Source organism: Cryptomeria japonica, chromosome 7 (assembly GCF_030272615.1).
Source record: "Cryptomeria japonica chromosome 7, Sugi_1.0, whole genome shotgun sequence".
NCBI classification, from domain to species: Eukaryota; Viridiplantae; Streptophyta; class Pinopsida; order Cupressales; family Cupressaceae; genus Cryptomeria; species Cryptomeria japonica.
The window spans coordinates 698,925,644-698,940,968 of NC_081411.1; the positions used below are offsets into that span (position 1 = coordinate 698,925,644).

Sequence of the window (15,325 nt, forward strand, 5' to 3'; positions counted from 1 at the left end):
CTAGAGCAGGCAAATGCGAGGAGAAGGGTGCAGAGAACAATATTCAGTTGATGGAGCCCATCCCTCACTTGAAAGGTTGTTAAGACACATAAATTGAATATGAGAGGGATTCAGATGATGACTTTTTGCAGGCCGATGTGTTGGACAATCTCGATCAAAGATGTATTAGCCAATCTGCAAATATATTGTTAGGTAAGGCCAAGAGGAGTCGGGGGAGAAGATCAAACAAGCAGAAAAGAGAAGATAGAGAAAACGAGAAAGGCATCGTTAATGTCATTGAGTTTATGAAAAAATCCAAGGGACTAGGGGCCTCCCTTGGGGAGAGATGAAGATCATCACTTGGAATGTCAGGGGTCTTTCGGCCCCTGACAAGAAACGCTTGATAAAACGAGCATTACATAGAGTAGATAGCGATATTGTCTTACTCCAAGAAACTAAATTATGTTTGGACAAAGCTCTCAGTTTTCTCCACTCCTATAATAACTGGGAAGGCTTTTTTCATGAAGCCAGAGGCACCGCCGGGGGGTTGGGAGTCATGTGGAACCCACACAATATTAAGATGACGGAGTTAGAAAGCTTAGAATATTGGTTATTTGGAGCAGTTCGTAGTTTGAGGGAAAATGTGACCTTTCTACTCATCAATGTATATGGCCTGATTAAGATTGAGGAGAAAGCAAAGGTATGGAAGGACATCACTCAAAAGATTGATTCCCTCAACAACGATAGAGTTAGTGTAGCAGGGGATTTTAATGCTCTGCTTGATTTGGAGGAGAAGAGAGGTGGTATGAAAATATCTAATAAAGTCATGGAGGATTTCAGGGATTTTGTGATGTTGAATCATTTGTTTGGCGTCATCCCAAAGAATGGAAGTTTTACTTGGACCAACAGGAGAGTGAACTTTGCGAATATATCGGAGAGACTGGATAGATTTCTGGTAGGGCCCTTCTGGCTGGATTCGGCCTTCCACCTAGATTCTTGTATCCTCCCTTTTTCATTGTCAGATCACTTCCCAGATCAATTAAGTTTTAAGGAAGCCAACAAGAGTTCCAGAGGGAGTTTTAGGTTTCAGGGTATGTGGTGGAGACATAATGATTTTTTGCCAAGTGTGGAAACTTGGTGGAAAGAGAGCAACATTTTCTCTGGCACCCCAAGTTTTTGCTTTGTTAAGTGATTGAAGATGGTTAAGAACAAAATCAAAGAATGGAATAAGGACTCATTCAAGAATATTTTTACAGAAAAGAATAGAGTGGAAGCAAAGCTGAATGAACTGAATAGAATTATTTTTTTTAGCAGGGATGTCCAATGAGGAATTTGTTAGAGAGAAACAACTAAAAAGCGAATTATCGAAAGTTTTTCTCAGAGAGGAAATCTATTGGAGGGACAATTTGAGAGAGTGTTGGATCAAAGAAGGGGATTTGAACACAAAAATTTTCCATGCCTCGATCAAGGCCAAAAGAGCTAATAGTCGTATTAGCTACATTCAGGACAGGCTCAGGGTGTGGCAGGAGGAGGCAGAGACAATTGAAGACATAACAGTAAATCACTTCAAAGCTCTGTTGGGGGAAGGTCGTGACAATACCCCTCAGCTCTCCTCCTCCATGTTGGATGTCATCAACAGAGTGGTATCGGTGGAAGACAATGAACAGTTGATGCGGCCCTTTACACTGCAGGAGATTAAAAAGGCCACATTCGATAATCCCCCCTTCAAAGCGCCTGGTCCTGATGGAGTCACCACAAAAAATTTCCAAAAATGTTGGGCCTTCATAGGTGAAGATATCTTCAAGGTGGCGGAATATTTCAGAAGGATAGGGAAATTTGTTAGAGAAATGAATAATATGGTCATTGTCTTGATCCCTAAGAAGCAAGAATGCTCAACCATGATGGACTTTCGGTCGATTTCTTTGTGCAATTCCTTGTACAAAATCATGTCTAAGGCTATGGTTAATAGATTGAAACCATTGCTAAAAAAGATCATCTCCGATGAACAACACGACTTCTTCCCTGGGAGAGAAATTATGGATAGCATCATCTTGGCGGGGGAGACCATCCATTCTATGCATTCTGATAAGAAACAAGGTATGATTGTTAAATTAGATGTTAGCAAAGCATATGATAGAGTTTGGTGGTCCTTTTTGCTTGATGTTCTTCGTCGGTTTGGATTCGATAAAGGTTGGGTGAAATGCATTGAGCATTGTGTGTCTTCAATCAATTTCTCTATTCTTGTAAATGGTTCGGTGTTCGGTTTCTTCCAAGCTACTAATGGGTTAAGACAAGGTGATCCCTTGTCTCCCTTTTTGTTTTTTTTAATGGTAGAAGTATTGGGGAGGAATATCAAAAAGCAGGTAAGTTTGGGCCTTTGGAGAGGGATCTCTATTATTGAGAATTTGGAGCCCATCTTGCATTCTCAATTTGCAGACGACACCATCCTCTCTGGGGAGGCTTCGGTTAGGGAGGCAAAAATTATCAGGCGGGTGCTTGATTATTATGAGACATACTCCAGTCAGTGCATGAACAAAAACAAGTCAATGGTGTTTTTCTTAAACACCAGCAGAAGGCTTTGTTCTAAAATTTCAAAAATCCTGGAGTTTGAATCGGGTGAGTTCCCTATATCTTATCTTGGTGTCCCACTTTATGTCGGAAGAGTCGACAATAAATTGTGGGAAGAGGTAATCAATAAATGTAATCACAAGGCAACTCTTAGGGGTAAATAATGTATGTTAGTAAGAATAATATTTATAAGTGTGTTATGTTTATGTTTGTCGTCGAGAGGTTCCTGTCGGGTAGTTGGGAATTGGTGGCGGTTGGCAACTTGACCAACCGTCGGGTCTTTATATTGTTTGGTTGGAACCTCGACAAGGGGGATTATTTTGTATGGACAATTCTGGACACTGGAATAAAGATATAACTTTCTGGTCTAATTATTATCATTTGTCATTTATGTTATGATGTACAATTGTTATGTTTCATGAATGCTTGGTACGTACGAGAAATACTGTGTTATCTGATCATTCACCAACTATACATTTAGGACTAAACATTTTGGCACCGTTGCCTAAACAAACCTGGAGATAACTATGGTGGCAGGTGCGAGCAATTAATGGGTCGACCATTTAACCAACGATTAATTATTGTGGACAACAACACACACAAAGAGAGTACCGCGGAAGAGGAACAAGAGGATCAGTTGATGGCAAACTTGGTGGAGTTGTGGGACATGTCAGTCATGTAGTATGTGGAGCAAGAGCCTCGGGAGAGAGCTATCTCGGAAGGCACGGTACGTGGTGAACTCACTGTCAGCACCCCCGTCTTTGACCTACTCGGGAGTATTCCAGGATTACTCACCAGAAATTTGATTGCACTCCAAGACCAGAGGGAGGAAACGACAAAAGAACTTTGGCAGCAACAAGTTCTCCGATGGTATGAGGAATGGAGTCATAGGGAGGAAGAGGAGAGGGAGGATGGTCGGTGTCGTACCTCTAGCACTTGATGCCCCTATTGCCGAACAAAGACAGATGTACCACTAGTACCGAAGGAGTAAATGAGGGAACAGTACGGAGGTCTCTCCGCATAAAAGAACAAGCCAACAGGAGATGGTGACTAAGGGAGGTTGTCAACTCGAGGAGTCTGGAGAAACACAACAGAAGTCAGAGTGTGGGTCGAAGTCATAGTCGAGAGAGGCAAAAACCGTGTACGTGGAAGGAGTTGGCCGAGGTCGCCAGGAACCTGCCACTTCCAAACATAGTGGATGAAGATCTCACTGACCAGGCCCCACACTCGACGTCAAGCAAAGAAGACTCCAGAGCCGAATCACGAAGCACCTAATCAGAATCTTCTGAAGAAGGAGAGGAGGCGGTATGGGACCTGCATGAGGAAATGCCACTATCTTTGAAGCAACATTGTCTGGCATTAAAAAATTGTCCTTGTCAGAGGGCATCAAAATAGGAAGGTCAGATCCGAAAACCCCGAGAAGGAGGGACTATAGAAGTGAAGGTGACCAAAGCCCGGTTGACAGGGGCCCGACCAAACCAGGAGCGTACAGGTGATCAAAGCCCGGTTGACAAGGGCCTAACCAGACCAGGAGCATATAGCACCTCCTGGACACATAGTACCTTCTTGACATATAGCCATTTCCAAGCACTGCATAAAATTGTACATAAAAGAATGATGGCACACACTCCGGAGAGGCAGAAACTCCCAAAATTCATGGGCGACGGGTCAGAGGACCCTGTACGACATTGCAAGACATGCGTCACCATCTGGGAAGCAAATGGCCAGGACGACCGAGGTTACTGGGTGAAGGCATTCCCGACCACTCTACGAGGAATAGCTATTGACTGGTACACAAACCTCGATGCCTAGCATAAAACATCCTGGAACAATCTAAAGAAGGCCTTTAGGGAAGAATTCAAACTCCTACGGGATGACAATGAAATCGTGGCAGAAATTTACAACACCAAACAAGGAAAAAATGAAAGTGTGCGCACATATAATAGAAGGCTGAGGGAACTGCTCAACAAAATGGAGAACTAGTCGGCGGATGGCCTCAAGAAACGGTGGTTTGTGGAAGGATTGGTACCATCCCTGAGAAGGATGATGAAAGTGGTTCCCCTGCCATTGTATGACGAAGCATACAACCGCACCATGGATATTGAAAGTGAAAACAAGACATCTCGAGGGAAATGATGGGCGAGCGATGGTGACAGCACGGATGAAGACAACGATGGGGGATCCAAAACCATGCAAGCACTCCAGAAGAATATGATGAGGATGATGAAGGAGTTAAAAGGTGACAAGGAAAGTGGTAGGGAAGGAAAAGAGCTATGGTGTACTGACTGCAAAACTAAAGGACACACTAACGGAAGTTGTCCCCATAAAGTATTCTATGACATCTGCTAAGTAATGGGACATTCCACTAGGGAATGCCCGTTGTTACTGCATCATTTATTCCTCATGATAAGAGCGAGTCATCCTATAAAATTTCCATTCAGAGTCCTAATATTTCTTGTGACACCTCAGTTCAAGTCCTTAGTACATCTGTAAATCCTTTTTCAATCACAAATGTCAAGTTTAGGTAATTGGTTGAACTCTGTGAACACGTTGAACCATCTTGAACTGGGTTCAATAGGTTCATTTAGGTTCCATAGGTTCCTAGGTGTTCAAGGAGGTTTTTCACACTAATATTTTCTCTAAGTGTCTTGCAGCGGCTCTCTAAAAGTTTCTTGTTCGGTGATATGTTACTCTATTTCTCTCCGGGTTTTGAACTCATTGAACCAAGTTCAAGAGGTTCAAACGTGTTCAACATGTTCAATATAGCACAAATGGTCAGTAGCTTAGTATAATTAATTTTCTCGGCAAGATTTTCCTTGAGCACGACATACAGCTTGAACTACTTGAACCCCCATGAAGTCTATTTAGGATGTTCATATGTGTACGAAGTTGGTGGGTCTCGCGGATTTTAATGGTTTGATGGTGTATTCATTACCAAATATGTGGAAGCTGAACCATGTTTTAAGTGACGTCGATTCCTGGCTTTTCGAAGTAAGCAATCATTTCAGGAATTGGCAGTTACTTCAAAAATGCCGCCATGCATTCAATGCATGCGTGCGATGTCCAATCCATAAACTTAACACACTCAGACTGAAAATTGGAATTATTACATTCAATTTTTCCGTATCATTGCCTTCACTAATAAGGTATGAAGGATTATTAGTGCTCTGCATTTGTTCCTCGCTGCTGCGTTTTTGTTTTTCCTGGATGGGAGTCTTGTTTGCTGCTAGTCGTCGTCTGGTTGTTCAACTGTGAAGGTGAGTCATTTTCTTGTTCTCTCTAGTGGTTTTTGCTTGCATTTTCTCTCTCATAGAAAGTTTTGCTGCAACTGGTTTAGGTTTATTGTTTTAAATTATGAAGTCCACACTACATTTGTTTGGGAATGTTTTTAGCCTGGCATCCATTGAACCCATAGTTAGCGATACTGACCTAAAAGGGGAAAATCTTGAGGTGTTGAAAGAGAGAGTGTTCAAGGGAATTGACAAGTCTTTTGGTGTGGAGATTTTGAGTAGCAGTCTCATAGAAGCGACAGCTTTCCCCTAGCCATTCCTTGCCCAGAATTGATTCAGGAATGTATTGCTAGATACGACCCAGTGTCTGAAACCATTAGGAGAGACAATGGTGAAATCGTTCTTGCCATAAATCGTGAAGTAATTTCCTCAGTCTTCAAGATACCTAATTACCAGTTCTCCAACTTTTCCCCTGCTCAGTCAATCACCGAGTTCAACGCAGATAGAACCGGACACCGTAACAATGTAGCAAAATTCTGGTTGAAGGTTCCTCAAAGAGGTGGTTCCAGGTTACCCAAGAATCCTAATAAGAATCACATGTTGCCTCAAATTCATGAAGTTATGCTTTTGTTGCACCGAGCTAGAGGATCCGCTGAAGCTTATAGCTTCGACGACTGGATTTATTGTTACGTGTAGCTAGTTTTGGAAGGGAAGCAATATTTGGATTGGGCTGAATTGATTGTTAATTCAATGAGAGAACAACTGAGTATGGCTAAACAGTTCAAACAGAACTTCTTCATGTCTTCGTATATCTTGTATTGTTTGGCCTGTGTTAAGGAGTTGGTTGGAATACCGAAACAGCTCACTGAGGAGGATGTTTCCGTATATGAGTTCTATCCCATGCTGCAAAAGGATAAGGCTTTATAGGATTTCAGAAGGGTGCACAATGCTTTTCTGGGTGACTTGTGTCATGAATTGAAGAATATGAAAGCCAAAAGAATCTCTGAGGATGCACAGACTTTGATTAAGAGGTTTGGTAGTTTTTATATCCAGTTTCCACGCTTCTGTTACATAAGGGTAGGTGGCTTTGAAGAGGAGCCCTTCAAGCTCCCTCACTTTTATTCAGATTGCTTTATTCTAGCATAAATATGTAGACAACTGACCTCCGTAATCAAAAAGGCACAATCGAGGGATAAATGGGAGGGTCATTTTCCCATTCAATTGGGCGTGTTGTCCTGCAGTTCCATGTCTGACGCTCTGAGTATTGGAGCAAATCTTAGGAATTTCAATTTTTCCCTGTATCCTGAAAGGAAAGGTTTTGATAATAAGGGTTTTTCCTGAAGTCTTGGTCTAATGCCATACCTCCCAATGCCACATTTAGAGGATTTCTGGGAAGATTGTACAAATGAATTCAAAGTGTTCAAAAGAGGAAACTTGAGGTTGGTGTTAGAACAAGTCATTTCATTGCAGATAAAATTGGATACTACAGGGCTCGAAGAGGACTATCTAGAGCTATTCGAACCAGGATACATAACCTGTGCAGAAATTGAAATGCCTCCAATTGACTGGGATGAGTAAGAGAAAGATGATATACAGTTAAGGACCAAAGGAGTCTTGGAAAGGACCGCGGCATGGGTTGCCAATAAGAAAGCAGTGAAATTAGGCGTTAAGTCTAAGTTTGCAAGAAGTAATGAGGACCCTCTACGTTCACCAAAGCATCTTTCTAACAATGCTTCTATGCTTGTTCGTGTAGGTAAGGATAACAAGCCACCCCAGCTTAGACATAGGTCTAATTCAGCTTTGGATTTTTGTACTCCTCGGCATACCCGGTCCTGAAGTGCCGCTCAAAGAAAGATGGATTAGGCAAAGGATACAGGGGTGAAAGATACGATTCCCGATGCCCAGATATTTGAAATTGAAGACTTGGATGGCGATGTTGCTAATGCCTTGGATTCTCATACAGTGATTGTGGCTATGACGCCACCTTCCAAAGTGATTGAAGGAACAACTAGCTCTAGTGCAACTCCTAAGTGGTTGACCACCTCGGTGAACAAAAAGCGGAGTTTTCTGCCCGTAACTATTCTGATTGAGGAAACGGTCGTTAAGTACACAGAGAAGAATCCTAAGCTGAAAAGGTTCAAGACTTTCGCTCGCCTGGACAATGATGAGGGAACTGGAAAATGGGTTGTTGAAATCACCTCATACAAACCCAAGGATGAAAACAAGGAGGCTAGCCCTGATGATTTCGAGATCACGAAGGTGGAATTGGGAAACATGAGTAGAGACACAGACAATCATTTCTTCCAAGTATCGGCAAAGAAAATGCTCACCAGATCAGAGAAAGATGGGCAAGAAAAGAGAGAACTAAAGCAACACATAAATGTTCTGGCCCAGTTCATCGACATTATTGGTTGCTTTGGGGCACTCCCAATATCTCATGCTACAGAGAACTTTGACCAACTTTGCCAGAAAATAAAGTTAATGAGCCAAGTTCAAAGGGCCAAGAGTATTGCAGAAGTCATGGAGAAATGGATTGAGGGAATAATCAAGGACGGGGAGAAGTACATCACCGACTCCCAGAGGCTATGCGATGAGCTTGTGTCATGGGAGAAGGAGGAACACAAATGGCAGAATATCTTGCCCTTGTTTGCCAAAATAGAAGAATATGGAGTTACCAAGTTTTTGATGGAACACTCAATCAAACTGGTGGCGGATGAATGTTAGCTCTTTGTGCTGAAGAAAACCATAATGTGGCGAGTGCTTACCTTCAATTCTATGATCTCCAACGCTAAGACCTCTGTTTATGAGCTCCAGGATCTCCAGTGCAGCATAGTAAATGATAACAAGGTGGTTAACCCTGACCATGATTGGCAGTTGGGAATTTGTGGTTTCAACACACAGGATGCAATCAAGGCTTTCCGGATAAACATGGAGAAAATCAAGGCCAAGGGTAATTTCACTTCGGAAGATATAACAAGGGTGACTAGGATTGAGTCTATGACTTTCATTGGAAATGATCAGCTGCCGAAACATGTCGAAAAGATGGTGAAGCACCAATGGAATAAGGAGGCGGCGAAGGCAAAGCTCAACGCGATGAAAGTTCCAAACCAATCCATTGTTCAAGAACTCACAACCGCTCACGACGCCCACGAAAGCGGAGAGGATGATGATGATGGAAAAGAGACATAATGCATTATTTCAGGCCCGATTTCCTTTATTTTTGTAATTTCTTATGTTTATGCAAAGACTTCGGGACATCTGTCCCAGAATACATCTTGTCGGTTTCATAACTGTTTTGGGGGAGGTCGAGTTTTCAGGGAGACCTCCCCTGTTCTAAAAACTATAAATTAAGGAAAGATAGATAGAATAGGGGTTAGATTTGGTGACCAATTTTTGGTTAGTTTTTGGTTTTTCCCTCTGTTTTGTGAATTTTCTGTTTTGTGGAAGGAGGAATTAGACTGCTAAATCTGGAATGGAAAAAGATTTATACATGTATTATCGTGCCTTTGTTGCATAAGAATATATATATATATATATATATATATATATATATATATATATATATATATATAATGATCATATTGTTCTTGGGAGAAGGAAAATCTGTGGGTTTTGAATCTGTGTAGATACATATCTTTGCATATGCTTATCTAATCAAATAATAGTAACGATCTTTCCATTGCAGAAAATTATTATTCTTTTGGTATTCCTTCCTTTGAGTGTTTGTTTTCTTTTAGAAAAGATTCATGTTTGAGAACAGATTTGGTTTCTTTAATCTATTCATTCTTTATTAAACCTATGGAAATGGTGTACTGAACTTTGATTCAGTTGTTATCATCTCTTGTACTGAAAAAATAGGAAAATTTATTTTCTCCTTTAAAGAAACATGTGTGAAATATAGGCCTCTCATCCAAGAATGAAGTAGGAAGCATTACATGCTTTCGGGTTAAAAGCTATTACTCAAATTAAATTAGTTAAAATCATTCCTTGAAAAACTAAGATAGGGAGTTGTACCTATGGAAAATTCAGAGGGAAGTGGTTTATACAACACTTACCCAACTGTTTAGTGAAACACTTGTCCTTAAAGAAGGCGACAGAGTTCAAACTTGATCATTTAAAAAGGGACAAATCTGTTCACTAACACCCGTACAATTTAAAAGCACAGAGCACACAAGTGTTCTACGTCCAACCCAAGCCACACCGCTGGCGACACCTCCGAAGCCAACAACAAACTCTAACGCCTCCCTTGGAGGGTACAGAAACAATCGACTGGGTAACAATAGATCCAATAATAACACACCAAGGAGAATAATTCAATACGATGGGAAGGGGCGACCCATGATTCAATGTAGGAAGTGTAACGAATGGGGTCACTTTGGTCGAGAATGCCAAAATGGAGGTGATGTAGGAAGTTTGTTGTGCAGATGGTGTGGTCTAGGAAATCACGAGGACATAGATTGTCCAAAGCAAAAAGGGGTGAACATGCTCGACGTGGAGGGATCAGGAGAAGACATACTGGCAATCACAAAGTTGCAAAACAAGAAAGCCATGTACTCTAACCCTCGCACAGAAAAAGAAAGGCTCCAGGAGGCAAGGGCGAATATCGAGCGGGCAATGGCTAGAGAGTGGAGGGCCTCACACCTGGCTACCAATACACTAGTCCAGTCGGAACTAGAGAAAACTATCATCAAGTAGATGTTACAAACCACAATACCCGTATAGGTGTCTGACCTTCTGCAGACCATGCCACAGTTAAGGATGGCTCTGACAAATGTAATCGGGGACACTACCCCCGGTCAGGAACACCAAATGATGCGGAAGCATGTAGTACAGGCCTAGTGAAGGAACCTTGTATGGATGCCATGAATCCTGTGCTACTCGTGGTGGGCGTTGGATGGAAACCTACAGTAGTAGAGATGGATAAAATGGGACAAAAGTTGACGAACACCATTGTTGATGGTGGGTCCGGAGTCAACTTACTACCGGAGGAAACTTGGCGAAGCCTCAACAAGCCTACACTCTAGCCACCAACCTTCCACCTGGTCGATGTGGATCAACACGGTATCAAACCCCTCGGTACCCTCATGGCACAAAAGGTGGTAATTGGGACGCAACAATTCCTTTTAGATTTTGTAGTCATTCCACTGGAAAGGAAAGCGTACGACACTCTTCTGGGAAGGGGGTGGCTGATCATGGCCAAAGCTAATCACAACTGGAAAAGGAATACGCTCTCAATCGAGAGTGACGGTCATAAGTATGTAATTGATCTAAGGAACTAGTCTGTTAGCAAAGAGCTCACGTCATCAGACTCCGACTCAGAAGATTCAAATAGATGGGAGTGGGGTTCCGCAGGAGACAGAGGAGGGAAAGAACCTGACAAGGAAGGAGTGTTGGAACTGGACGAATCTTCCGAGGATGGAACCAGTTCACTAGTGGTACTTTTTCATTGGAAAATGGAGGACTATGAGGTCTTCCACCCAGAGTGTCACATGCTTCAAATACGTGAGATGGGAGAATCAAGCGGCGGGATGGAAGAAAAATCCTTTTCCCCGGAGTGCAGTAGATACCAAGAGGGAATGGCATAGATGGACGACACGCCAACCCACCAGTTTGAATGGGATAAACCCATCAAGTACGAGGAAAGGGATGTGAAAAAAATCAATCTAGGCAAGGACGAGACCCATAGGTGATACTCGTAGGGAATGACTGGAACCTCGTACTAGATCACTCATACAACGTACGCTAGTCGAGGGAGTGTTTGAGTTATCTGTATAGCGTACAGTCGACAAAGAAGGGAGAGTGGAAGTGCTTGAGTTATTTGTATGGCGTATGGTCGACAAAGAAGGGAGATTGGCATAGCCCGTACAGTGTACGACCTGCAAGGGGAGGAATACCATACAGCAGAACATTGCACCCATAGGAAACTAAGTCATATGATCTTGTATGACTAGCAACGGATAAAGGAGAAAGACTATACAGTCAGAAAACAGACATACCATACATGCAGGATCCATACAATCCCCTCCTTCATGGTGTTTGTACACTCAGGGAGCAGTTGTATGAAAAGTTTGAGGGTATCTGTGCAGAGATTTGTGCCATCCATTTGGAGCTGAGTGAAGAGTTGGCACAGGTTGAAGAGGTCGTATGACCAGGGAGCGGAAGTGCATGAGTTAATCCATACGGTGTAGAGTGAGCAGTTGGTCCAATGGTCCGTACCAGTATGGCAAACCAGACAATGGCAGAGGAGGCTGCACTAGGGAAAAATGAGGTCGCCATATAGGTAATTGGTACTAGTACGACATGTTCAGATATTGGTACAACAAGCACTAGTATAGTACCAACAGGTATTGGTATAGGTCCAGTAGGAACTGGTATGTTTCCAGCAAGAACTGGAATGGTACTAGCATGTACTAGTACGCCAGGTGCTAGTATGACAGGTTCAGATACTGGTACGATGATCACTGGTACCAGGTCGGAAGGATAACTTCTGGCAGAACGAATTCATGTTTTTTCCAAGCTGGAACACAAGACATTATACATGTACCATCATGCTATTAGCCTATTTCTAGACGCCATACGGCTGCAAGTACCACCCAAAATATGGGGAACCTTCAAACCGCGCGGACGGGTGGAACCGAATAAACCTACCTGTAGACATCTAAAAATGGTCAACTCTTGCGGAGTCATACTTTAACATTTGCGCATTGCCTTATTTTAGGGTTTTTGCGTCGCATTAACATTTCTCCTATGATTCGCACTTGGTCTTTATCATTTGCGAGCATCGAGTCCTTCTTCTGCATTCTTCATTTGTCTCGCTTTCGAATTTGGTCTTGTCGATAACAATATTTGTCATAATTTTGGTCAATCTTATCCTGTCACATCAATGTGCGTATTCATTTGTCATCATTTTGGACATCGTCAATCCTAATTAGGGTTTTGTCCTCTTATCAATCTTGTCATCGATCGTCATCCTTCTCAAACGTGTCAATTTGGATCAATTAGTCATTGTTCCTCGTCAATTGGCGCATTTATCAATCAAATCATTTATCAGCATTGGTCATTTATCAATTCAGAATTATGATCGAATCGACATCAAATCAATCTTACATCAGGACCTAATTGTCATCCTTGCATTTTCTAATTCATCTTTTAGGGTTTCATGATTTTAATCATTTAACCCTGTTTGTCATTTCTCCCTCTAGGTTAAATAATTTATTTATTTATCCTAGGTCTTCGTGTCACAATTAAATGTTTATTTAATTGGCTAACTAATTATTCCTCTTTTTGTGAATTAATTAATAAATGACAAATTATTAATTGATTTACCTAATTTCTCCTAATTCCTAATTTTCCTCATTTTCTAAATTCCCTCTTTGTGAATTAATTAATAAATGAAAAATTATTAATTAATTCACTTAATTCCTAATTTCCTAATTTTCTAATTTCCTAATTCCTATTTTTCCAATTTTCTAATTTTCCTAATTTCTATTTTTCAATTCTCTCCTATTTTCCTCCTAATTTCATGGGAATGACATTTCAAGTTGTCATAATTTGTCATAATTGACAATCAATCAATTTTGACATAGAAATTTGTCATAATTTTGTCATAATTATCAATCAATTGATCTTGCATAGAAAGTGCAAATTTGTCATAATTTGTCATAATTGACATTCTTGATTTGCAATTGCCATTCGAATCTCTTCATGCTAATTTGATATTTTCTCCAATTTGTCTATAAATTGGATGAATTTCTTCAATCCCAACTAATCACTTTTTCGAATCACTACCTGGTCGAATCAATCACGCTTCAAGTATTCTTGCACTACAATCTTGTCTACTTGCTTTCATATCATGCTCATGCACTAGTAGGTGAGATCCACAACAAAGCTATTTGAAGGAGAAAGAAGGACAATGGAGCCACATGAAGGAGACATCCAAGTCTGCATTTGGTTTGCTTAGTTTTCAATCTTGAATTGATGTCTTGTTTTCATGTTTTCATTGAGTGTTTTTAGGATTGATCATTGCATTTGAGCTTTCGTGATTGAGCTATTTTAATGTTTATATTGCTTTGATGATTTCCAAATTCCTATCTACACTACCATGTACTACTATACTTACCTGGACACACTAGGTGACACTGCGCAGCCAGCCAAAAGGAGAAGAAAGTTGGACACGTCCGTAAAGGTCGAAGATGCCAGCATCGCAGAGGATTTTGAGGATGCAAAAGAGACTGAGGAGCAGGAAAGTGGTGATGAGGGGTTTCATATGGCACCTCACATAGTTGCAAAGGATGAAGGGGAAGTAGAGTCGTAATAGCAGGAAGAGGAGGAAGAGGAGGATCAACACAGAAGGTTACGGGCACAATGGAAGAGTACGAGGGTAAATTTCACACCTTCCAAATTACCTTCGACACACTTGGTACCACAAGAAGCACTTATGGTGGCCAACCCTATGGAGGACGTACCAGTATTGGCATCAGAAACCACAAAGGGTACCAGTACGGTAGACCAGACAATGACAGGGGAGGCTATACCAAGAAAAGATAGAATGGCTGAGTAAGGAATTGGTATGACATATCCAAGTTCTGGTACATCAAACATTGGTACGGTACCAGTAGGTACTTGTACAACATCAATATATTGGTAAAGTGTCAGTATGTACTAGTACTGGTACGACTCCAACTGGTGCAGTACGGTACCAGTAGTGACTGGTACCATAAGAACTGGTACGGTATTAGAAGCTACTGTACGACTCCAACATGTACTGGTACGACTCCAACAAGTACTGGTGTAGTACCAACAGGAACTGGTACAACAAGAATTGGTACTGTACCGACAGGTACTGGTACGATGCTAGCAAGAACTGGTACTGTGCCAACATGTACTAGTAAGACAGAAACTGGTAAGGTGCCAATAAGAACTGGTATGGTGCCAACATGTACTGGTATGACAAAAACTGGTATGGTGCCAACAAGAACTGGTACGGTGCCAACATGTACTGGTACGACAAGAATCGGTATGGTGCCAACAAGAACTGGTACGGTGCCAGTAGGAAATGGTACTATGCTAGCAAGAACTGGTACGGTACCAGTAGAAACCGGTACGGGTGACTTGGAGGCAGAAACCAGTACGGTACCAGCAAAAACTACAACGGGTGACTTGGAGGCATTAGTAGCCCAAGTGGCAAAGCTCACCTTACAGCTGGAACAGAAAGATAAAAATCTACTGAAAGCTGCTCACATGGTAAAGAAAGCACGGGAACGACAACTGCTGGTGGAAAAGAACTTGAAACTTTAGGCCAGACAACAACCTCCTCCTGCGGCCACTACAAGGATGCCTCCTCCCTCTTCTCGGTCTTAGCTATGTTTTATATAATTTAGTTTCTCTTGTCTGAGTCGTCTAGAAGATGACTACGTTTTTGGGGGGCTAATGTTAGGGGTAAATAACGTATGTTAGTAAGAATAATATTTATAAGTGTGTTATGTTTATGTTTATGTTTGTCGCCGAGAGGTTCCCGTCGGGTAGTTGGGAGTTGGTGACGGTTGGCA

General features: G+C 41.7%; 1 protein-coding gene across 1 annotated transcript; it reads left to right on the forward strand.

Annotated features, from left to right (window-relative positions):
- The first annotated feature begins 325 nt into the window (after nucleotides 1–325).
- On the forward strand, nucleotides 326–14,091 carry LOC131033064 (uncharacterized). Its single transcript, XM_057964188.2, has 3 exons — nucleotides 326–1,070; nucleotides 1,294–2,076; nucleotides 13,910–14,091. Exons 1-3 carry the CDS (start codon nucleotides 326–328, stop codon nucleotides 14,089–14,091), a joined length of 1,710 nt encoding a protein of 569 aa, XP_057820171.2.
- Nucleotides 14,092–15,325: the final 1,234 nt, after the last annotated feature.